Consider the following 25,230-nt stretch of genomic DNA (forward strand, 5'->3'; position numbering starts at 1 on the left):
GCCACCATCCCATGAAGGATTCCAGTAATAACTGATGTTAACCCCTTATATCCATGTGTCGCAAGGACGTGCCAGCGTGTCCCATCAGTCCCGCTCCACAGAGTTTCCCTGGAGTGCTGGTAGGACCTGCAGCGCAGCGGGGCTCAGCTCCCTTTGCTGCTTATCCCAGGGCTGTGGGGTGAAGAGGGCAGCACCAGCCACCCGGCTTGCATGGCAGGGCCTGCATGGCTAACGCTGGGGGTCACAGGAGCCCCATGGTCACTGGGTGGTCCAAAAAGCTGCACCTGAAGAACCCAGGCCTGGGAGATAGGAATGAAGATAAATAAGCCAGGCCTGGATGGGGGAAGGCAGGGGACAGGATGATTGAATGGGCTACCTAATGTCAATCTCCAGCATACTTTTCTAATGCAAAGGTGTCGTCAGCTCCCCTGGCTGTGGCCAGCAGGCTTAGGGGCTTTAAAGAGCCGTGAATTATTGAAGCACATACTGCTTCTGATATCTTGCTGGCCACTGCTGCACATCAAATTGTGGCGGGAGTTATTGCATCAGGTATGTTGTCAGAGACATGTCCTCGGCCTGGTTTCTTTTTCTTTGCTCCCTCCTTTCACTGAGGAGTTTAAAAAGCCGCAGACCCCTTCTGTGTGAGCCCAGCACAGGTGGCCCCAGGTGCCAAGACCCCGCAGCCCTTGCCCAGTGCTCACTCACTCCCCAGGCTCTGGCCAGGCCCAGGTATGAGAGACCACCCTGATGGTTTGTTCCCCACCCATGTAATGAGCCTCCGTTTCTTGACAGCCTGACGGAGGGCTGTGGGCACAGCTGGGTGGCGTGAGCCCAGCCAGCAGCTGGGCAGCCCCACCGCTCGGCTGGGAGGACACGGGTGCTGCCCCGCTGCCACCGAGCGAGCCCCCGCGGAGGTGGGACCAGCCCCTCAGCCCCGGGCCAACCGACGCAGGCAGCGGCCAGGTAGGGATCTTGTTTTGAGGGGAAGATTTGCCCAGCTCCCTCCACTCCCTGACCCTCCTGGGGCTATTGGATGAGGCCGGCAGCCCCCCACCACAACTCTGGGTAGGGCACAGAGCCAGCACCGTGGGCACTGAGTCCAGGAGACACGATGCACATAACGTACCCCTGCCCCCAAAAGCCAATAGAACATGGGTGCTCATGGCCAGCCCAGGCCAGCCTGCATCCATCCCTTAGCTTAAGAAGAGACCTAAGGCGGAGGTGGAGAAGTCACCTCCGATGTGGGAAATGTCCCTCCAGAGTAGCACAGGCCCTCTGCCAGCATCCGCTCCTGCAGTGCCTCTGCCTTCTTGCAGAGTCCGGTGTGTGGGGCCCGGCCCCAAGGTGCAGAAATGCCATTTTGAGCCAAGGGAGGGCAGGAGAAGCAAAATGGGGACAGGTCCCCCAGTCTCCAGGCTGGAGTAAGACCCTAAGGCTTTTCACCTCCCCTGCTCCATTCGCAAGCCCTGGGAAGGCTCCAGACTCATCAGAGACTATTGGGGCTCTCATTATATCTTCAGGCCCATTCCCAGAACCAGTCGGTCACGGGAGCTGAGAGCAGCTGATCACCCAGCTCCGCTCAGGTGCAGCCCTGTCCCTCAGTTTGGGGCTTTCTCTGGAGCAGCCCTCAGGGCAATGGCCTGGAAGAAAGTCTGGAGCACAGCTCCCAAGAGATGGAGGCCGAGCTTCCCCATGCCCATGTCTTCCCCTCCTGGTGGGCCCCACGCACGGCCAGCAGCCAGGCAGCCTGTGCCCAAGGGGATCGCTGGAGCAAGAGATACCCTGGGCCGGCAGAGATCAGGAGCAGGCAGGGCCCAGCAGCCTCTGCCCCACAGGCACTCAGGCCCCCATCTGGGCAGTGCTGTCCATTTTGGGCAGCCCACCCTATTTACACACAGTGTGTGCAAGGGAGGGACACCTCCATGCTGCCCAGGCACCACAGCATCCTTCAGAATTTTCAGGGGACGCTCTGGTTCAGCCTAGCTCATGCCCTGGGTGTTTCTCTCTCATAACCATCTCCCAAAATAAGCAGTGAGACAGTTGGGGTTGTGGCTGTTCTGGGCTGTGGGGAGGGGGATGTAGGGCCCCAGCTCCAGCGACACAGCCCCCTGCCTCCCTGTGCTCCTGGGGTACAGGGTCACACCACTGTCCATTAGCTTGGAGCTTCATTCAGGTTAGCCTCCCTGACCACACCAAAGCTTCCTCACCACCCCAGAAGCACCAAACATGAATTCATAAGCCAGGGCAAGCAGCCTATTAAGTGTCAGACATGCTGCTGATTGCTCCCATGGAGCAGGAAACCCAGCCCTGGTCCTTCCCAGAGTCCCCCCTGCCAAAAGGTCAGGTCAGGCACGTAGGCAGCCTGGGCTCCAGCTTTCTTTCTTGGGGACACACCTGAGACCACAAGGAACCCTCAGGACACCACAAGGGATCAGCTCTGGAGGGAGCGGCAGTGTGCCCCCATCAAGCTCATTCTTATGTTGCAGCCTGGCTGCATGGCACAGGCATCCCTGAGTGCTGAGGCCAGCTCCGTGGGTGCCTCAGCGTGGGTGTCACGCTCATGTGTGCTGCATGTCCGCATGTGCCAGGCTGGGCTGCATGTTGGAGCTGTCACATATGCAAACTGGAACCCTGCTTGCTCTGCAAGTCTCTCTGCCCCGTGCCCTCAGATGTGATGTGAACAGCAGGGCTCTTCTGTCCCTGCCAGTGCCCAGGAGGTGAATTTTCCCTTTCACTGCTCCCTCACTTCTGGTAATGCTCCGTTTGTTTTGGTGACTGGGGAATGCTCCATACTTAAGGAGGGGAGAAACCCCCATGTGGCCCCTTCTTTCCTGTCCCTTCTGTGCTTAGCTCATGATAACAGGATCAGAAGAGCAGTATTGCACAGAATGGTGCCAGTGGAGCCCAGCTCCAAGGGACAGTCGAGTGTCTGTGCCAAGGGACACCATGCAGCACCAAGACCAGGCAGAGAGGAATCTGCATCCCAAGCCATGGCAAGTCCTCTGCTGTCTACTTCTCCCCAGTGCAGCCCCCTGGGCAGGGTGGATCCTGAGCTTTCTGTGGCCACTGGCCACCTGTAAGAGTAGTGGACCTGGGCATCCTCTTGCTCCCACTCCTTTCACACCAAAAAAAAACAAAACAAAACAAAACACCATGGGTGAGACCAAGCCTACATCTCAGAAAAAAAGTGCACAAGGACTCCCCACAGCCTATGCAGAGCCTCCCCATGCCAGGCCTACAAATAACACATTGCAGCTCTCGTTTCATTTTTGTCCTTGTTTTAAAACACGGGCAGTGTGCAGAGCTCAGGGTTCCAGCTTCCACGAGAGATTCTACCAGGGAGGTGCTGCGTCAGTCACTATGCTCTGGGTTCTTCATCCCCTATTTCAGAGCTTCAGAGTCTGTTGGGCAGGCTCTTCTGGGCCTTGGGTACCTGAAGATGCAGAGAAGCAGCCAGCAGGATCCTGAACAGCACCTCAAATACCTGCACTACTTTAGAAGTTCCCTGGGGGCACCTACATGAAACGCGTATCCTGCACTCTGGTCCATGGGCAGCAAAAGCTGTGGGAATCCCTGTGGACTTTGCGTGCTGTACATGGGACACACTCCAGACTGGGTCACTGGATTCAAAGGGTATCCTGGCAAGCATCATCCTTACCCTTGCTGCTGCTAAACTGAAATGTGGAGCACACTGAGAGCAGCTTTGTTTCTGGCACCAGGTGTGCTGCCCTGCAGCTAACTCTCCCACAAAATACAGCATATGTCTCTATATAGGGGATGGCTGTGTGGTCTTCTGGCCCCTGCTTGGCATGCCTGGCCGCTGAGGAAATGCCACTCTTAGCCAGGGCTGCAGACTCCAACCCTCTCTGACCCCCCTCTCCAGCTGCTTGCTGGCCCAGGAGCTGTGTGGGTAGGAGGCTGCAATTCATCCTCAGGAGAAGGCAGGCAGCAAAATCCAGCCTCAAGCCAGTCCTGACACCAGGGCCCATACAGTAGGTATAACAGTGACTCCCAGGGCTCCTGCCTCCTTTAGGAAAGGTCAGAGCCAGCTACCCTGTGACCCAGGGGCATGGAGAGCTCTCCTGCAGCAGATACTCAGCTGGAGCCAGCAGGATCCCTCCTGGCTGGCCTCAGGGCCACTCCATTCGGGTTGCTGGCTGGGGCAGCTGTGAACAAGGTGGGGAACAGGAACCAAGTGGTGCTTAGCAGCTCTGGCTCATCACAGTTAGCTGCAACTCAGCTCTCTGCATTCCCAAAGCACTATATAAACACTGGCTGATTAGTCCCACAGCCCCCCAGGGAGCTGAGTAAATCCAACAGCTCCATCAGCACAGTAAATGCGGATGCTCTCAACAGCATGAGCTGATGCAGCACATGGCCCTTTGTTGTTCCCCATGGCACTCTCCAGCCAGCCTGCTTCCCACAGCAGACTGGGCAGCCTTGGGCTGTCCTGGTCTGTGTGTGTTTGTAAGAGGATATCTCCTCCAGACCCACTTTCTATGGCTTTCCCTCACCATCACCTCTATTTGGTACTGTTGTGGCTGCAGTCAGTGCTGCAGGTGATACTGCAGGGTGCTGGACGTCCCAACCAGCCACAGCAGACCCTGTCTCGGGGAATACCCTTGCTGTCCCCAGGCTCGCCTGCCTTCCCACGCTGTTGCACACTGGATATGCAAACACAGCAGGGCAGACTGCTGAAGATGAAATCCCTTGGGAACCATTGCAGCAAATTGTTTCAGTCCTCACCTCAACCCCCACTTCTTGACCATGCTTCCTCGTTCCAAGAACTGGCTGTGGCGCTTCCTTGCTCCTGACAACTCAGGTAGCACAATCTTTCTTCTGGACTGTCCCACACCACGTGTGGCTCCTGTTTTGATCAGTCCTAGGCTGACATCTGACTCTGCTGCTGGCCCAGTGCCTTGGCCATGCCCCCAGTCACCTACCTAAACCCTTTGCAGGGCAGACAGGCAATGGTGTTAGTTCCTTGAGATTCTCAGCACTTCAGGCCTCATGGAAAGCATTAGCTTGCCCATCTCTACTGAGAGAATGAAAGATGGTGTTAAATTAATGGCAGAGTTGTCACACTAGTGAAGATAGAAATGCTTTTTTTTGCACAAGTTACTCATCTCTGTGCAGGCACCACTACAAAGTCTATGTAACCAAGCTGCTCTAGGATTTGTGAGGGCCTGGCTTGGCTTTTGAAATGAATTTCAGACACTAGGAGTCCCATTCAACTCAGAAACCTTAGAAGGGGGGCAGGGCTCTGATCCGTAGGTCCTGTCTATGACAGCGCTTACAGACTTTGACCTGAACAATGTGTGCAATTACTTTAATAAGCATGGGCTTTGTGTTAAATGAATGTGTGCCGCTCCTGTCCCAGTGTGCAGTGCAAATCTGGTGAGGCTCTTCCCTCCTTATTATGTCTGATGTTGTGCAGCTTATATCAACTGTGTAAGCATGGTCCAGTGTGAAGTTGGTCTGCAGTGGTCATTGGGTGAATGCGTGTGGGTAGATGCTGAAACGGAGGCAATCAAATGCAAGGCTGCCTGGCTCAAGCTGTCAAGGGAGGGCTGGAAAAGAATTGCATTTCCCATTTCCCCTGTGCTCCATCTGAGGGTCCAAAAGTTGGCCTTGCTGCCAATTCCCAAAATCCCCGTGGTCCCCTTGGTCCCAGAGATGCTCTCTCACAAATGCTCATGCTCCCCTTACTCTTGCAGGTGCCTCAGGGGGAGTGGAACAACACGCTGTCTCGGGACAAAGACAGTGAGATCCCGTGCCGACGCATGCGAAGCGGGAGTTACATCAAAGCCATGGGGGATGATGATAGTGAAGACTCAGAAACCAGCCCCAAACCATCCCCGAAAACTGCAGCTCGGAGGCAGAGTTACCTCAAGGCCACCCAACAGTCCCTGAGTGAGCAGAGCACTACCCAAAGGTAACTCTGGGGCTCCCCTAGGAGCTCTGTACGGGTTCCCAGGGACCACCCCAGAAGCAGTCCTTGGGGTTTGGTCATCAACACCCACATGGAAACCCCACATGGGGATCAGAGCCCAGCAGAGCTCCCACACACCAGCTCAACTGGCCATGGGACAGGCTGATGAGGAGACGAGCATGACAGAAGAAGATGTGGCAGGGGACTGAAGAGACCTGGTGACTCCAAATAGCTCTGGTGCTAGGAGTCTGCCCCAGGTCCCTGTCCTCTTGGTGATGGGGGGAATCCTTTGGTGGAGCTGTGTGGGTTTTCTCTGGCTAAGGATCTGCTCCTCTAAGAGATTGTGGAGAACCCAACCCAGTGATGCTATTTAGATGCTCAGCCAGTGTGGCTGGGACCATGTGGCACACAGGCCACAGGCTACTGCAACTGTGCCATCTGCTTTGCTCCACAGGTGTCCCAAGGTGTCTGGGACCAGCCAGAGAGTGCCCCCTTCACACACTAGGCTGGGTGGTCCCCTGAAGACAGGAGAGATGAACTAAGAGGCCTGGGACCCAGTGTGGAGGGAGGAAGACTCACAGCGTCTTGAGCTAGCCAGCCTGCAGAGCAAGGGGAACACAGCAAATGTGCTGGGCAAGGGGCTAGCTCCCTGGACGGGGTCTGTGTGAACCACCTGAACAGAGGTTGTGCTTCCCAGGACAAAGCACCCAGCGACTGTGGCAGGCTGTGGGCAGTTCAGATGCTGTAGTCAGCACCAGACATGAGTGGCACAGGAGCAGAAGGAGGCAGGAGCAGCTGCAGGTGAACTGCTCACAGTTCGGCAGATAGAGCCAGAGAAGCGAGGAAAAAGCAGGCAGTGTGGAGACCCCTCACGGTGTCATCAGACTGTGGAGCAGATGCTGTTTTCTAGTGGGAGATGGGGACAAAGCTAACTGCAGGGAGCCCTGGAAATCCCTGCTCTGAATCCATCCCTGCTCCATGGCCTCACACGTACTTAAGGGGAAGCAGAACTGGGTCCAGGGGTCTCTGGTGTAAAATACCCAAGTTGAGACATTTGGGTTCTTCCTGTCTTGGGCTAATTAACCACTCAGGTCACGTCCATCAGAGTGTGAAACTTCACCTGGGCTGCTGGGGCCCAGCACCAGGCGAGCCTGGAGCACGGGCACGGCTGCCATCTGCTGACCACCCCCTCGGCTCTGCCCCCACCAGGGAGCCTTCTGGAGCTGTGGCCACTCTGTTTTTTGCAGGGTCTGGCCACTTCCCCCACCAGCCTGGCATGCCGGTGGGACAGCAGCTAGAGCAGAGCCATGGCCCCATGCCCTGGCATGGCTGTACACCCACCCACGTTGCAGGCCTCAGTCTCCTCAGCCAGGGCTGCTGGGCCTCATCCTGGCGAGGGGGTCATGGACAAAGCCCTGTCATGCTGAGGGGAACAACAAGCTGAACAGATAGCCCAGGGCTTAGAGTGCCAAGGGACCCTTGGTGGGTGGCCAAGCTCCACAGTGAGTCCTCTGGGGGCTGGGTGTCTCCATCACCCCTGGCAGAAGAGGCCCCTCTCCATGCTCATCAGCTCTGGGATGGAGACTCAGGAGGTGCCACCATCCTTCCTGGAGGTCTGCCTGGCCAGGACACTCCCTGCACTCCGTCCTGCTGGGGTACAGCCAGACTGACCTCCTGCACACCACAGCCCCCCCAGGTGAGGCAAGAGCTTCACCCCCATGCTGCTCTGCAGGGCCCACAGGTGGTTTAAGAGGCAGATCCTCTGCAGCTCACCCCTCACCATGCCTGTCTGTCCCCTGCGACATGCCCAGAGCCCCAGCAGTCCGCACGGAGACCACACCAGAGAAGTGCATGCGTAAAAGATGGCACTGAGCTAATGTGCAGGGCTGTCACACACCTGCCTGGTCTGACAAGGACCTCTCCTCTTCCTCCACATCCCTCCCATCCTCCCGCCTGCCTCCTGGCTGCTGTGCACCCAGCTTTCAGCAGGGACAGTTGCTCTGGTTTTGGCTGTGTCAGGCTCACTGACAGCCCTGCTCTTCTACTGCTGCTGTATAGGCTCCTGCTGAGCCCTGGGTATGGGACAGAGTTCTTCCCTCAGAGCCTGCAGCAGAAGCTGCTCTGGAAAAAACAAACCCCCCTGCTCCTGAAGCAGTGCCATCCAGGCTTGGCTCACCTTGAGCTTCTTCCAGATAAACTCTGGGGTTCCTCTATACAGACAGAATCTCAGAATCACAGAATGAGGTTGAAAGGGACCTCTAAAGATCATCCAATCCAACCCCCCTGCCAGGCAGGATCACCTAGAGCACATTGCACAGGATGGCATCCAGGCAGTGTTTGAATATCTCCAGAGAAGGAGACTCCACAACCTCTCTGGACAACCTGTCCCAGTGCTCTGTCACCCTCCCAGTCAAGAATTGTCCCCTCATATTGAGCCGGAACCTCCTGTCCTTCAGTTTGTGCCTGTTGCCTCTTGTCCTGTCGCTGGGCACAACTGAAAAGAGACCAGTTCTGTTGTCTCGACACCCTCCCCTCAGATATTTATACACATTGATGAGGTCTCCCTCAGAAGCCATCAAAAAGTTTTGAAGATGTTTCTAATTGTGAAGTCAATAACAATATCATTGAAAAATCATTCCCCCTACCACCTTCCACCCCCTGCCCGCCAGTCCGGGCAGGGAAGAGCAGGATTCCCCCAGCATCAGCCTGTGCAGGAGCAGGTCTGTAGCCAAGGCTGTGACTCTGGGGGCTGGCACAGATACCATGTGCTCCCTGGGCTTGGGTTGGACAAACCTGGCATCTGCATTGCATTCCTGGGGGCTGGGGGACACAAGGTTTTGTCCCCTCTCCTTCTTCTGCACCCCACAAAACCTTCGCCCATGTACCAACTTAAGCCAGTGGCCAGCAAGGTGAGAAAGTGTTTCCAGCTTCTCCAGCAGCTGCAGCAAGGGCTGAGCTGTGGAGGACCTGGTGTACAGCATCAGCTCAGTGCTGCCGTGCATACCCGTGCCTGGCAGAGGGTGCCAGAGCAGTGTGGTCTAGCTGTCCCAGCAGCTCCAGCACAGCCCCAGCTCTGCCCCTCACACCCTCTCTCTCTGCTGCAGGAGCCTGGACCGCCTGGACTCTGTCGAGATCCTCCTACCTCCAAAGTTCCCAACCTGGGAGGAAGAATACAACCAGATCTCCGACAGCGTCAATGAGTCCAGTTGCATCAACCAGGTGAGATGCCAGGAAGGCAAACCCCACTGCACACCCAGCCCAAAAGAGAATGGAGGCTGGCTGATGGGAAGAGGAATATCCTTTTGCCCCCTAAAAATAAGGCACCAGTTGCATTCCAGTAACAGGTGTGCTGTTCTCTGGCAGTGTTATTAAACTCTCAGGGACAGCTCCTTAATTCACGTTAGACCTCTCTTGCTTTAGCTTTTGCCTCCTCTCAGCACTGCTGGTGCAGTTGCAGTCCCTGCAGCCGTGACCATGGGTATGGCAGCCCAGAGCTCCCCCATGCTTCACAGCAAGAGGCAAAGCTCGCTCAGGGCTGCTCCGTGTGCAGGCTCACGCTGTGCACCACCTAGCAGCTGCCTGCACGGCCGCCCACTCCTGCTGCAAGCTCCGTTCGCTTGCGGAGTGGGCACAGAGCCTGGGCCAGCCTCACTGGTGCAGAAGGCAGCACGCAGCCTGAGGCCAGCTGCCAGGGACCCTGCAGAGGTTCACAGGGGACAGAAATCCTGCTCTGCTCTGAGGGCCCCGTACTCAGGAAGCAAGTTGGACCGAGGCACAAGGTGCCTGGAATTCAGGAGGCTGTCCTGCCAGCTAACTGGGGGTGTCTCTTGTGTATTCCTGGTTCTCATGCCACAGGGAAGACCAGACAAAGCCAAGGGGGCCAGTGGAGGTGCTAATGGTGGGTAGCAAACCCTGACCATGGCCTCTGGGTTTAACTCCTGGTCCCATGCTATGTCCCATCCTCCCCTTGTATGAAACCAGAGTGGCTAAGGACCTGTGGCCGTAAGCCAGCTGCCAGCAGCCAGGAAATAACCCACGCTGGCATAAGACTGTTGCACAGTTCCCATGTGCTCATCTCCACCCCAGGACGGGGACCCCTCCTTTCGGAGGAGGTGTCTGGGGCATCAGTGGCTCCATGAGCTTTGCCCAGCTGTGCCACTGTCACCCTGGGCCTCTGTTATGTCCCTTCTCTGTCCCTGTGTGCCTACGTGGGAACATAACACACACATGCCCCCCTTCCATGCTGCTCCAGTCTGCCTCCCCACACGCTGCCAGTGCTCCCTGGTCAAGGGAGGCAGCACAAGGTTAACAAAGTGGGCTGAACACCAGGAAGCACAGCATGGAGGAGGGCAAGAAGTGTGTGCTGGCACTGCCCTCCAGGTGCACAGGGCTCTGAACCCACATCCATCCCCACCCAGCTGCTCCAGCCACACACTTTTGGCTTCTGCTGCTGCTACCTGCAGCTGGAGCCATTTGTGGAGAGCTCTGGGGAAAGGCACAGAGCATTGCTTGTGGGCATACATGTTCCTTGTGGTCAGTCTCGTTACTTGTACATTGATAAAAGTGTTCTGGATGTTTTGTCGCACAGAGAAAGAGGTCAGGCCCATTGCATTCCTGTCCTTTGCATGTAAACCTGTGTCTAAAGCCAGGCCTTTGCAGGGAAGGGGAAACCACGGGCAAGCTGAGTCTGTGCTCTCCCCCACCCCATGTTTGCCATTTAGCAGACAAGTGCAGCATCCTCACGAAGGCATCAGAAGTGTCTCGAGGGGCTGAGCAGCCTGCACTGTGCCAGGAAGTGCCCTGCAGATGCTCCTTTCCAGACCCAGACCTGCAGCTCTGTCATACTGACTGCCACGGCACCAGCTCAGCCATGGGGCTGGTGTCATCATTTGTGCTTTGCCTGCCTTCCTCCAAACCAAAGACAGTCCAGTTGCAGCTGAACTGGGATTTAGAGGCCTCTCACAAACTGCATAACTCTTGAGTCAGGGTGGAGCTAGTACAGCCACCTCGCCTGTGCTGGCCTGATCCTCTGCCAGGCCTGACCTGCCTTTTCATAAGTGCTGCAGGCAGCTCCTCCTCTGCCCTCCTTTTTGGGTGACCCCCAACATCTTCTTTGTTTGTCCAGCAAGACTTAGCATCCTCCCATACAGAAACACATCTGTCTCTCAAAGACAAGTCCACTGTACCTGGCTTTGTGCAAGCTGAACTCCACCTTGCAAACCTCTGGAAGTCCGGGGTTCATCTGATGTGTGTCAGCATCCACCTCTCACAGGAAGGGACCTGCTGCCAGACAGAGCCAGCTGCTGACCCCCAACACTGCTGAGACACAATTTGAGCTGTGCTTTATGTAGGATGGCCAGACCCGGCCCCCAGAGCCAAGCCTCTTCCCTGAGGTACATTTTGAACCTGGATTCTTCCCAAGATGTGTCATCTTGAGCAGCTCGTGAAGGGAGGAGCTCCTGGGGTGGTTTTGCTCTGCAGAGTGGGGATGGAGGGAACAGCCAGGAGATGGGGAGAAAGGATTCCTCCTGGCAGGCAGTGCAGTGTCAGTCAGGCAGCTGTCCATATGCCAAGTGTGTGCCATGGCTTTGCTGTGGAGAGAAGGGAGCATTGCTTCCATGGGGCCTCTTCCTGGTGCAGGGGCAGAGGAGATAGCAGCAAGGTGTCCAGCCCAAGTCCCAGCAGGGCAAAGGATGGTTTCCCTGATGCGCAGTGCTCAGCCTGCCCGTGCACCCAGCTCTGCAGCCACAGGGCCATCGCCACTCCTGGCCATGCCACAAGCACTGGCCAGTGCTGGGGCTTTGCAGGGTGCTAACCAGGAGCCACACACCTCATCCCACAGCCACAGGCACCCTGTGTGCGCCCAGGGGTGCCCCAGTCAGGGCATTGTGTTTCTGCTGTCAGAGTGCCAGTATGCCCCGTGTGTGTATATATTAATACACAGTGCATACAACGTGCTGAATGCATCAGCAGCTTATCTCCATCTCAGAGGCGTCCCGTGGAGCTTTGCTGTGCCTTGTTTGTGGGGCCTGTGAGGCATTTTGTTTGGCATCTTATGGGCTCTGAAGTTTGTACTGAAGTGTCAGCAGTGGTGGCCCAAAGGAAAGGGCTGTGTGCTCCCCTCGTCCTTGGTCCCTGTGCAATGGCTGTCTCTGTGAGGGCTGCCCCTTTCCTGGCCTTTAACCTTCTCCAACTCTTTCTTCCAGATCTTTGGACCCCCCTCACTTATCCCTCAGATATTTACCCATGGAGAGCAGGTACCGTCCCGCTGCCATTCCCTCTTCCTTCCTCATGGAGTTTCCTTAGGTCTCCCTGGACCCCCACTGCAGGGTGCGAGGCAGCTGTGGGGCACCCTTGCCCAGGGCCACAGGAGGAGGAGAACGATGCACTCCCCAGCCCAGAGCACTGCAGAGCGACTGGACAGTTTGGTCCCCCCAGCCTCAGCAGAGGGTTCAGGGATGTTTTTGGGGATCGTGATGAGTTTTTTCAGCCAAACCCTGTGGAGCTCGGGGAAAGGCTACAGATGCCAGCACTGGTCATAAATCCTATCCTTGAAGCCAAAGAAAGGGCCAGGAGAGGTGGAAGTGGCTGACAGGGCAAACCTCAGCATCTCTCATCATCGGTATTTCAAAACACTTGCTGTTCCAGGCTGGCTCTGGTTTGATCTGGGTGAGTCTCCTGAGCTGAAGCTGGATCAGCTACTGCCCCTCAAGGACAGGGCTGGGCCAGGGGAGGTGGAGGCAGCAGGGGAGCAGGGAGTGGAGCTTCCCTGCTCAGGTCTCAGCCTGCACCGAGCTCTCTCCTGCTCCCCATCTCAGGGAGTGCTTTACTGGCACCGTGGTGCTAAGCGCCTCCTGCTCCCGCAGGGATCCTCTGGCCTGGAAGGAGGAGCCCCTCTCCCCTGGCCGGGACCCCCATGCCAGCGCTGCTCCTCCAGCTCTGCCTGTGTCTGGCTGAGATCGCTTGGGAGCCACCACACGGAGGGGAGCGGAGAAAGCTGCAGGAGGGAAGGGAAGGGGCCCAGCCCTGGGCAGGGGGTGACTGCTCTGCCCCTCTTCCTGTGCAGGCGAGAGAGCCGGAGCTGGGGGAGCAGTATGAGGCGGTCTGTGACTCTACCTACAGCGAGGCCGAGTCGGCTGCCGCCGAGGTGCTGGACTTGCCTCTGCCCAGCTACTTCCGCTCCCGGAGCCACAGCTACCTCCGAGCCATCCAGGCGGGCTGCTCCCAGGACGAGGACACCGGCTCCATCCGCTCCATCTCCCCCCCACCAGCGGGCAGCCTCAGCGGCAGCAGGACCCTGCCCACCAACAGTGAGTGTCAGCGAGGCCACGGCAGTCGTGGGGATGGGGTGTGAGTGCCCAAGGTGCTGGGGGTGCAGGGCGCTGCCCTCAGACACCTTGCAGGGTGTCTCCAGCCTCGGTTGTCCAAGATTTCCACGGGGACTGCGTCTCTGAGTTTGCTGTGTGCTGGCAGAGCACGGCAGGGATGCTGCCAGGACGGCCGTGTCCAAGTCCCTGGATGTGGTGCCGAAATGGCAGACAGGCTCTGCTTGCACAGTTGTTGCAGGCTGCAGAGGTCGGACTCAGCGCCTTCGCTCAGTGAAGGCAAACCCGGCTGGGAGCACTGCGGCTGGGAGCGCCCCATGGGATGCCCACCTCACCCTGCTGCGTGTGGGGAGCACTGCCTGCCCTCCTCACCCCAAGTCCCACGGGGCTGTGGGTGCAGTCCTGCTGCCCTGCAGTGCTGATAGCTTCCCTCCTCCTCCTCTCCATTATGCACCTGACCATAATTCCTCCAGTCTGGGCTGCGCTTGGCAGCTTTGGCCTCTCCCTGAAATTCCTGAAAGCAAAAATTGAGGTCAGGGACTCAGCATTCATTTCCCCAGAGTCTGAGTGAATCCTGATCTCTTCAGCCCCTTCTGCCAGAGGTAGAAATTGGGGCTGACAGAAGGAGGGAAGGCAGAAGATATCTGCCTCCATCCCTCAGTGGCAGAGAAGTGACAAGGCTTTGGGGTTCACCCAAAGTCTTTTCCAACAGAATCATAGAATTGTTTAGGTTGGAAAAGACCCATAAGACCATCAAGTTCAACCATCACCTAATGGTACCAAGTCCACCACTAAACCATGTCCCTCACTGCCATGACCACACATTCCTTAAATACCTCCAGGGATGGCATCTCTGTCTTCCGTGGGCAGCCTCTTCCAATGCCTAACCACTCCCTGTGAATAAATTCTTCCTGACGTCCAATCTAAACCTTCCCTGGCACAACTTGAGGCCATTTCCTTGTGTCCTATCACTTGTCCCCTGAGAAAAGAGACCCACACCCTCCTTACTGCAGCCTCCTTTCAGGTAGTTGTAGGGAGAGACAAGGTGCCTTTTCTGCAGACTGAACAACCCCAGTCTCCTCAGTCGCTCCTGGTAAGTCTTGTTTCTTTGCAGACTCCCGTACAGGGCAAGACTCCAAAAACAGGTCTGGGGTGCCAAGTCTGGGGAAAAAGGTGAACAGTGCAAGTTTGCCCCCTCTGGACCCTCAGGGTTTGTGCTTTTGCCCAGCAGTCGCAGGCAGATCAGACCATGCCCAGCTAGGAGAGGAGTGTACACGGCCAGAGGTGCTCCTGCGCAGCCCAAGCATTGGCCCAGTCCGTGCAGCAACCAGGGCAGAAGAGGTGACAGTGACAGTGTCACCTGGCCACCCCCAGCCCACAGGCTGCTGCTGGCATTATAGCCTGGAGGAGAGTCTTCCAAAACCTTCTGACAAGGAGGTGCTGGGAGTTTATCCTTTGGCTGGACTGGCTCCAATTGCTTTCTTTCCTGGAGACATGCTGGGTGGCAGCAGCCACACAGATGTCTGAGGCATCTAGTCGTGTATGTCCCTCACCCCTCAAACGTACTAACCTAGAGACCCCCATCTGACATGTCTGGTGTGAGGTACAAATAGGTCTTGCTCTGAATTTCAAGGCATTAAGGAGCCTTTCTGAGCTCCAGTGCCTAGCACCTGTAGCCTGTGTTCTTGTCCCTGAGTGGTTAACACTGTATGCCCACCTCTAGATGCCTCTTCTGGCATTACTCACTCCGGGCAGGCCCTTCTCTTTTGATTAGTAACTACAGTATTGGACAAAAGCCCGGCCTCTTCCTCAGAGGTGACTCCAGGGCAACTCCTTCCCCTTGGGCAGGGCAGAGGCTGGAGGCAGCACTCTTCAGATGTTCCTGACCCTTGGGCTGTCTCTCCCAGCACCGCAGCAGAGCCGGTAATTTTGCAGAATGGTTGCAGGAGCCAGCTCTGCCCCACTGAGCACCGCTGCTGGGGTGAATCACTTTGCCAGGGTGCTGGGGTCACCAGCCCAACACAGCAAGGTACAGCGAGGGCAGCTCAGACCCTGTGGACCTGGCATCAGGGAAGCCTCAGAGGGCAGAGCTGGTGCACTGTTGCTCCCAGCTCCTTGACAGGTGCCAGTGCCCCAGATGACACTCACCTGTAACACAGAGGAGCAGAGGTCTCCCCTCTTGCCTGCCCAGCACACCCGCTGCATCCTGTCAGTGGTGTCACCATGAGCCTGGGACAGCAGCGGCAGCGCTCTGTCCTCAGCCAGGCTGCACAGAGCACATGGTTTCCATCCACAGATCCAACTTGCTGCTTCAGCCCCGTGATGAGCTGAAAGGAGGCTGTGTGACTCTCAGGAATGCTTTTAGGAACACAGATGAAAAGATGATGCTCTGGATATGGTAATACTAGGCAGACCGCAGAGTAGGCATGAGTGAAAGACAGCATCTCAAGCAGCAAGCCCTGTCAGCCACAGGGACACCCAGACAGGTCCAGCCAGGCAGGGTGATCCCAGCATGGAGGCACTGGAGAGCACGCGACCCAGCGCTGGGTTGGCACCCTGTGCCAGCAGTAGGGATGGGGAGCAGGAAGGGGAGCACGGGCAACCCACAAGCACAGCCCACTCCCACCCTGCTCCTCCTGACAGCGCAGATGTTGCTGAGCTCAGCACTGCTGCAAGCCCCCACCAGTGCTGGGAAACAACAGCAGGTGGAGCACAGGAAGGGGCTTTCAAGGCTTTCAAAATGACTCGTTGCCACCGTTCAAGAGTCACCTCTCTGTGACATGACCCAGCGGAGATTTGCTGATTTTCAGAACACCTTCCATCCCTTTACTTTTGCTGCAGGGGCTGCGGGAGGGAAACAGATTTGATGGGGGGTGGGGTAGGGGGGGAGGAGGAGGAGGAGCAGAGAAGAGCATCTGTGTTTGTGTGCATGCACAATGGGGAGGGCAGGAGACATATCCGGACAGCAGTCACACCTTTAATCAGCCACATGGTCCCAGTTCCTCCTACAAATGCATGTGTTCATCCCTGAGGCTGTAACTGCTGGCTGCGGTGCTGCACAGCCTGAGCAGCACGTGGGTACCTTGCAGCTTGACAGCATCAAGCTAGAGCAACAGAGGGAAGTGGACGTCCCACCGCTTGCAGGACTAATTGTTTGTGGCCCCTGCTCCACGCTGGGCTCTGGGAAGAAACAACCGGGAGTCCTCCCCCTGTCCCCTTCCCATGGGCACCTTCCTTATCACCATCCACACACTGGCCCAAGGGAACTGCTCCCATCATGTTCCCGGTCACCAAGGGGAGGACTGGGTTTCTTGTCTGTACAGACACATCCTACAGAGGCACCAGCTGCAGGAGTGCTGTGCCTCAACACAGGTTTCTTGATCTTCGAAGGGCCAAATGGTAAAGCTAAGCAGTACTGTGGGGGTTCAGCCCCCAGCTGAGGAGAAGAGGACATGCAGCAGGCTGTATTTCCTGGAGGACTGCAAGCCTCAGGGTCTGCGGTGTGCGCAGACAAACTCCTGTGTCACTAGCATATTACAGGGCAATTAACTCCCATTTGACAGCCAGCTAGACAGATGATGAGCTGCCCTTGATCAGCCTTAAACAAAGCTTTGTGCTTTGCAAAGCGGGAGACTGAAAGCCCCAGTGAAACCTATTCATCTAATTGCCAGGCGTTCTGCTGACAGCCACAGAGACTCCTGTGTATTACAAAGGGCTCCCCAGCCCCAGTTCCTTCTTATTAGAGGCATTACTGGGAATTGCTTGCTTAATAGACTGCGTGAGGATACAGAGCTGCACTCAAAGGGCCTTGAATATTTGATGTCCAGGGTAAGAGGGAAAGCAGAGAGGTGAGCAAAGCACAGAAAAATAAGGGGAGACCCCAGCCCAGCCTCCAACCTATGCCCCAGTGACAGCAGAGAAAGCTTACACCAAACCAGTCCCTGCTCAAGCTCTTCTGATGCTTTTTGGTAATGTCAGTCTTGCTCATGGCAGCACCCTGCCCTGGGATTCAGCAGCCTGTTCCCAGAAGCCCAGGTGCCCATCTCCTTACTCTGTGCCCAGATCTCTTCCAGGGAGGCCAGGAGATCCAGCTCTGCCTCCTCCTTCAAGGCCTGGGCTCTGTTGACCTGTTTTCCCTATGGGTCGCTGAAACAAAAGACATCTGGAGGCGCCCTCCAGTTCTCCCTCTCTGCTGGCCCCGTGGCGGCAGGACCGGTGGAGCAGAGGCTGCAGCCCCTGAGCCCGGCCTGGCAAGGGAGTCACAGAACCTGGTGCAGAAGGAGCCCAAAGAAGCCCAGTCCTTGGCTCCAAGCAGCAGCAGGCACGAGGCCTGTGCCTACAGCGGCCAGGGTTGCACACACTTTGTGCCCATCCACAGGCCGTGGCTTTGCCAAGCCCAAGCGGGTATGAGGCTCTCTACCTGGAATAGATACTCCTCAAAGGCATGACAGAATAGCTCCTCTTCTGCCTCTAGCCGGTTTTGTGTCTCCTTTATATTTTTTTTTTCCACAACACTGCTAGTGAGATGGTTCCCAGGACCGGTGCCGTGCCAGGAACCCTGCCCTGCCCTGGGGGAAGGCAGATCCCAGCCCTGGCACTGACAGCCCCGTGCAGGGCTCTTGCAGGAAGGGGCACGGCGAGACAAAGCACCTGCACACCTCCACGCTGTGTCACAGGACAGCAGCACCGTGCAGCCGCCCAAACCCCCAAAGGCTGCTTTGCTGTGGAACGAGTTTCCATGGCTTCCAGAAAAGTGATGTAGCAACAGCTTTTGAGGGAAGACTCCCTTCCTCCTCCTCTGCAGGTCCCAAATAGACAAATTGTGCTCTTCTCCTTCCTCAGCCGAGCAGCCATGGAGGCCACGGGCACACCTGGAGCTGGAGCAGAGCGTTCCCTTGGTGGGGAAGAGCCAGAGGTTTGAATGCAGAGGAAAGCAAGGCACAGGCCAGGACACACTGCTCAGCCAGGGTGTGAGGGGCTGCAGCTGAGCAGTAAGGTACCGGAGTGGCCCCTTGCTAACCGTATCAACCAGGGCTGACCCCATATGGCCTTTGAAGGGAGAGACTGTTATCGTTTCCTTCAGATTTTCTCCTTCTTTTTGACCTAGATTTCACGTTCCAGAAATAGCTTTCTCTGACATAGCAGCAGGAAAGAGATTAAAGAGAGAGAGAGAGAGTTGTCTGTGTGTGCACACCAGAGAAAGATTTATGGTGTGTGCTCCTTGAGCACTTGTAAGGGAAAAGGGTGGGTATGTATGTTCCATGATCTGTTCTGCAGGACACAAAGAAATTCATGACATCTGTTTCTCTCCATACTAATCTGCTCATTTCTCATCTCTAACCTTTTCCTTGTTATTACGGAAACTCCGCTACCAAACCCTGAGCCCCAGCCTGTTCCCTTTTCCCCAGGAACCCCCTAACGCTGCTCCAGGGCTGTAACCCTGCCATTAAACTCCATCACCAAAACAATACCTCCGTCCTGCAGCAGCGAGGCCGCACTGGGTGCTCTCTGCTGCCACGTTTTAGCCCTACTCCAGGCAGCACCCAGTGCAGCAACCTTTCCTTCAGCTGCCTGCACCCTCCGTGGCACTGCAGGAGCTGGGCTACCACCAGCTTGGGGCAGATGCTCAGAAAGGGGGAGCTGCAGCACAGTCAGGAAGCCAAGTCTGTCTCGTAGCTTGCTCTTAGCCGTGCTGGCTGCAAGGAGCCAGCAGTAACACGGGAAAACCCAGAGCACCCAGGGGTGCCCCCCCCCCTCCCCTCCCCTCCCCTCCCCTCCCCTCCCCACCGGCCCCGCGCCCCCCGCCCGGAGCCGAACCCGCGCCCGGCGGGGCGGGGCGGGGCAGGGGGCGGGGCAGGGAGGAGGGGGCGGGGCCAATGCCGCTCCCGCCGCGCCTGCGCGGTGACGCGCGGGGCGTGGCGGCGGCTTTAAAGGCTCGGCCCCGCCCGCAGCGCGCAGGCGGAGCGGCGGGCGGGCGCGGTGAGTGCGGCGGCTCCGCGCGTCTCCTCCTTTCTCTCGCCGGCCGCGGCCGCAGGAGCACCGAGCGCGGCCCCAGCCCCGGCACCCGCCCTTCTACCGCCGGGCCCGACCTCCCCGCCGCGGCCGAGCGGCCCGCAGCGCCCCCCCCAACCCACCCATCCACCCACCCACCCACCCCCATAATTAATTCAGCCTAGGGGGCGAGGCCGAGCAGCGCCCCCCGCGCCGCGCCTCTCCCGTGTTCTCCGGTCCCCTCCGCCCCTCCTTTGTGTCTCCCCATGGCTTTGTGTCTGGAGCTCCTCAAGCAATGTGAGTGAGTGCCCGGGGGCGCGGCGGGCGGGCGGGCGGGGGGCCGGGCCGGGCCCTGCATGGCTCCGCGGCGGGGGATGCCGCGCCCCCGCCTGCCTGCGCCGCTCCGCTCCGCTTGCTGCTCCCCCCCCACACACACACCCAGCGGCCCGGGCCCTGCTTCCTTCCCCCCGCTTCTTGCCGTGGCTGCCGCCGTGGGGTCGGGGCCCCCGTGCTTCGCTCCGCCCGGCCGGGGACGCTCTGCCGCCGGCCGGCGCCGCCCCGAGAGGCGGGAGGGCTCCGGGAGGTGGCCCCGGGCCCTCGCTCGCTTTTGTGCCTCGGCTGAGGGAGCCGGGAGCGGGGGGAGCTTGGGGAGCTCCGTTCCCGGCCGGCCCGCGCCCCGCTGCTGTCCCCAGGCTGTGCTGAGCGAGGCGGGGTCACGGCAGGTCAGCGCCCGGGGGCCCCAGCCCGGTGCTTAAGGGCTTTAAAGAGTCCCTGGGGGCTGTAGGGAAGGAAATAGTGTTCAGATCGCACGCTTCCCGGAGTGACACCCGCCCCTTGTCAAGGTGCTGTTGGGATCCGGCCTCCCCTTGAGGAAGGGTGTCTGGGTGCTGAGTGAATGCCGAGGCTTGCAGGGGCTGGTGCTCAGCAGCACCCCACACTGCTGTGTGCTGGCTGCAGGGCTCCAGTCTCTGTGGCCTGGGATGAGATCAGATCGTAGCTGAGGCTATCTGGTATTCCATGGCAATGGTGAGCTGCCCTGCCCTCTTTTATTTAATTAAATGCCTCTGGATTTAATAGCAGGAACAGTTCTGGTAGTGGTGTGAGCTGTCAGAGGGAAGGGTGTTTGACAGTTGCTTTAAGCACTGAGTAACTGCAAACTCTTAATTTCTACTGGAGTCTTTATTAAGAGGTTCAAAGAGATTATTTCTAGGATGATGTTGGTAGGAGAAATATTACTTATTCCGAGAAAGTATGGACCTTGACCTCAGGTCATACCGGAAATGTGTGTTTGAGATGGGAATGGAACTGGGATCTCTGGCTCCTGGGCTTTAACTTGTGAGTTGGAGGAGGGCAAAAAAAAAAAAACACAGCATGTGGCACTGGATCCTAAAAATAAATTCCAATCATGTGGGATGATAACAAGCCAGATTGCCAACTCGTGTAAGTTGGCAGACTTGACTCTGAAGGGTCCAAATTGCTTAGCTGGTGCTTGTTGTTCAGGAGAAATTTGGTGCTGTGAAGTTAGTGCTTTGTGTTTGTGGGGAAGAGCACGCATAACTAGTGATCAGATCTAGCCTGCTTGTCTTTCAGATAAATGTGTGCTTACTCTGCAGCAGTACGTGGGTTTCAGGAAAAGGTTACTTGTGGCAGACAGATGTTGTAGCTAAGGAAAACCTGGAAGCTTGTCCTTTATTAAGATGCAGGTGCTAAATGGCTGTAAGGAGTTCTGCATCTGTAGCCTGTTACTTCTGTAGTGTCTGTACAAGACTTTTCTCTGTAGCTGAAATAGGTGTCAGGAGGCCCCTGGATCTGTAATGTGGCCCTTAAGTACTGGGGCACAGGCACTGCGTGGCATGGCAGTTCTGAAAGGACAAGAAGGCCCTGTGCATCCCCACCAGATCCTTGTCAGCAAGGGCAATAATGGCAGAACTTAATTTTCTTTACTTGTGGGTTGGCTGTATGGAGAAGAGTGAAAATAGTGTGAGTTGGTAAATCATGCAGCCCTCAGCACCTCTGAGGTCAACAGGTATCTTTGTGGAACTTGATCAGCTGTAGCTTGTGCTCTGCTTCTCTGGCTGAAGGGGCAAATGTTGTCAGCTGCTGGGGAGAGCTTGCATTTTGCTTTGCAGCTGTGGGTGAGTCAGTAGTTGGATTCCTAATCTGCATGTGCGGTTCAGATTTGTGGACACTTCTGGCTACTTAGCTCAAGGTTATGTCTGCTGGTCTAACGTACTGTGTAATGCATGGGAGACCTGCTGCTCTGTGAGCTCGCTCTGAGCTGTGCATGCTGCCAGAGCAATGTAATTTTAAAAGCTTTTAATGCATAACTAATAACTGCCAAGCACTTACAAATAACTGTATGTCAGTTCTGGTCTCCTCTGTAGAGTTGAGTCCAGCCTCCGTTACTTTGGAGTGAACTATTCAGTGGTCCCTGTAAAAGTCTCTGATGCTAATTCTCTTAATGCTGTAGGTGTCTCTGCAGAAATAAGGTTGCAAAGCCATGCTGCAGCGGGGCCTGTTTTGTCTCCTCAGCTGATATTTCTGCTCCGTGCAACCTGTGTGACAGCCTCAAATATTTTTTTAATGGATTGAGGAGGCATAATTGGATTCAGTGCAGTGCAAGTTACAGTAACATATGTGAGCTGCAAGGATTAAGGCTGTGCAGGCGGGTGGCCTTGTTCAAGAAAAATCTACTTTAATTTCTTCAGTGAAAAGTTGTCAGTGTGTTTCCTGTCAGAGCAGATTTTAAAAGGGACGGGAGAAATACTAAGTATAATTGCAGTTGCTTGGAAAGGAGATTAGAGTTCAGGCTATTGGATCAAGTTCTGTGCTGGCTGTATTTGGGGCTTGAGGGATGAGAATGGTTGAACGAGGTCCCCCTGGAGAGCTCACAAAGAATGTGTTTATCCTTCCCTTCTCTCCTGGTCTGCAGCCTGTAACCTCTTGCTAGCTACCACCTGGACAGAGGGAGAAGCGGAGGGACAGGATGATACCAGGGTGTTTGAAGTAAACTGTATTTAAACAAGTGAAAGGTAAACTATTCACAGGTGTGCTGCTTAATGAGGAGAGCAGGAATTGTCTGCTTCAGTTCCTCTTGTGGTATTAATGAATTATTGGCCACTTGGTGCAGATGAGCACCCTGTGAGCCTTCTGTCCTCTGGAGAAGCCGTAGGCAAGGGAAGTAACTACCCTGTGACTGAAGTCCTGGCTTCAGTTTAGCCCTCTGCTTCACTTCTCTGCCCTGCCAGGATATGGCCTATGAGCCTGAAATGTGCTGTTTCAGAAGCATTTGGAATTTCTGCTGAAGATAGTTAAGTGTTCAAATACATAAATGTGTGAATCCATTCCTTAGTTCTTATGGGGACTGAGCATAACAGACAACGTGAGGTAGGGCAGTAATAGCATTTACATACTGCAGTGTGGGCAGTCCGCTGGCCAGGTAGGTGACAAGCAGTCCTGGGGGAAGTGACAGTCCTTGCCTGCAGGTGATAATGAAGCAGAAAGGTTGTAGGGAGGTCTCTTGGGCCATGCTGCTATAGTGACCTGGAAACTGTAAGCAGGTAAACAGACAGATTCACCCAGCAGTGTGTAACAATAAGGTTATACAGGAAAGAAGTAGGAGGCCTGAAGGCAGCACTTGTTGCTGAGATGCTGGGGTCTGCTGAAGGTCTGAAACCTGAGCAAGTGATTTGTTGAACAGGGCTGTGAGGAGAAGTTGCGCTTGATTAGGGGCTTCAGAAGCTGCCTTTCTCTGTCAAGGAGAGGAAACTGGAATTCCCCTGGAGGAACTGTTCCTGAATTTTTGCTTGCAGCATTTAAATACTCTGGAGAAAACAGCAGCAGAGTTGTGATTCTTTTACCTTGCCAGGGCTGGTGGCTGGGTCTTGTGAAATTACTGCTGAAGGGGCATGTACATATACTGGATGCAAGAAGGATGCATATGATACCTATCTGATACATACCTGATACCTATGTGAGTTGAAGTACTACAGCCTGCCTGCTGCTGCTCCCTTGTAGCAGACAGCGTGTGCAGGAACTTGATCATCCTCATTGCCATATGGGATGTCTGGGGGTTACAGTTGTCATCTCTTCTCTCAACACTGAGAGAACAAAAAGTCTCTTTACACTGGACTTGCCAGAAACAGGCTGCATCGAATGGCAGCACTCATAAGAGAAGCAGTACAAGGATGCATAAATTTAACTTACCACTAGTATTTACATTAAGGACATGTTGACTCTCAGTTTTGTATGTGCTATTCAGTACTCTTTGTTAAGAAGTGCAGGTTTGACTGCAGCGATCTCCTCTTTTAAGCCTAATTCTAAGATCAAAGCTTAAGCTACTGTGTTGTCTCTCCAGTTTGAAACTGATGGAAAAACTCAAGTAGTGAATGTCTAAAGTAAGTTCTTATGTGATGTCTAAAAAGTAAATTCTGATGTGTAGTGTGAGCTGTCAGAGTGTAAAATTAAAGCAAAGATTAGAAGCCGAATGTGACTTTCTACTGATGCTGTCATAGTGCAAGGTAGCATTTGATGAAAGCTGAAAGGTATTTAAGAGTTGATAAAAGGGAATTTTTAATGGAAGTTCTTGTCATAAGATTAGTCAAACTTCTAAGAATTACTTGCATTTTTGTTATATTTGGGGAATGTTCAAACTGAACATAGTCCCAGCAGGGCATTTGCTGTGCTCAAGAGGGATCTCAAACTTCATAGCCGGGGTAGGGATACCTACAGTTGCAATAAACTGAAATTCAAAACTGGGAAGTTAACCCATATCCCTAGGGCCTTTTGTGCAAGGCAGCATGGATGTCTGATGCTAGAAAGTGCCCCAGGCCACAATGGAAATGTCCCCACGAGGATTCTTGAGCCTTCCTCTAAAGGTGCTGGTTAGGAGCTGCAGCACTGCCTGTTTGGCTGCCAGACTGGTTGGTGCTGCTCTTACAGAGAGCAGCATGTGTCAGAGCAGCTTGACTGCCAGCATGCTATTGTACAGCCAGACTCCCCTTGCCTCTTGTAAGGTCATTTCAGTAACTGTTTTGTTAAGAAGCCTTCTCTTCCTTCTTTGAACCCTGAGGCTTTTCCCAGTCTCTCAGTGTGGCCCAAACATGAGGTCCTGAGTCACAACTCTTCTGTCCAGGAACTCTTCCAGGTTTTCGTGCTCTCTATTGAAAGGCTACCAGTGTTTTCTTGTCTGACCTGCCAGTTGAGTAACAATCCTGGGCCAAGGATTTTGGCCTCTTAGTGCTGCTCCTCTGAGCAAAGCAAGCTCCTTGGCAGTGTGGAGCTGGTGGCATGCCCAGCCGTGTATGGTGTGCAGGGGGACTCCCCTGGGGAGAAGATGGGTTTGGGAAGATGGCAGTAGTGGAACAGGGATGGAGATCTTCCACCCCCAAGTGCCTGAACAGCTGCTTATTCTCCTCCATTGGAAGGAGAAGGAAGTTAGACAGTGTTTGCACAACCTTGAGCTCTGGTGCTGCTTGGATTCAGAAGTGCTGGATTCAGTGACCCTCCAGGTTGCCGTGTGCCAAGGGCAAGGCCTTGAGCAGGGAAATCCTGGGTTCCAGGAAATGCAGCTCTGTAACCTGCAGCCTGTTGCCTTGGCCACCGTGCTTCTGCTGCTTGGGCTTGGCTGTGCACTTGGCACCTGGCTCCAATGTCTGCATCTCACTGTCACCCTGCAATCTCCTAGGGTGTTCTGGAGGCTGCTGCTGCTAATAGTTATATTATGCCTCACATTAGCTTTTATCACTGCTCTGTTAACTTGCTTACTAGAGATGAGTACTGTAAAATGCTCCGGGTTGCTGAGGGGAGGCTGCCAACGCAGGCTCTGATGTTTCTGCTATTGTGGGAGCTGCTCGTGCTTCTCAAGCCAAATGACGGGGAGGAACCAGAGGCCTTTCGGGAAAGGAAACAAAAGGCCTGTGTGGATCTGTCCCCAGTCCTGAGCAAATGCTGTCCCTGTCTGCTATACACATTGTGCATGCC

General features: G+C 55.5%; 1 protein-coding gene across 9 annotated transcripts in view; it reads left to right on the forward strand.

The window, feature by feature from the left end:
- Positions 1-25,230, forward strand: part of DLGAP4 (DLG associated protein 4) — a 152,900-nt gene that overhangs the window by 90,358 nt on the left and 37,312 nt on the right. For 2 of the 9 annotated variants that reach the window (XM_084538420.1, XM_084538421.1), the window contains exon 1: positions 19,243-19,545. In XM_084538420.1, coding sequence (XP_084394546.1) covers positions 19,544-19,545 — 2 coding nt within the window. In that variant the 5' untranslated portion in view covers positions 19,243-19,543. The other 7 variants (XM_084538415.1, XM_084538417.1, XM_084538418.1 and 4 more) reach the window with 7 other exon arrangements.

The sequence above is a fragment of the Aythya ferina genome, assembly GCF_964211825.1.
Source record: "Aythya ferina genome assembly, chromosome: 16".
Taxonomy (NCBI): Eukaryota; Metazoa; Chordata; class Aves; order Anseriformes; family Anatidae; genus Aythya; species Aythya ferina.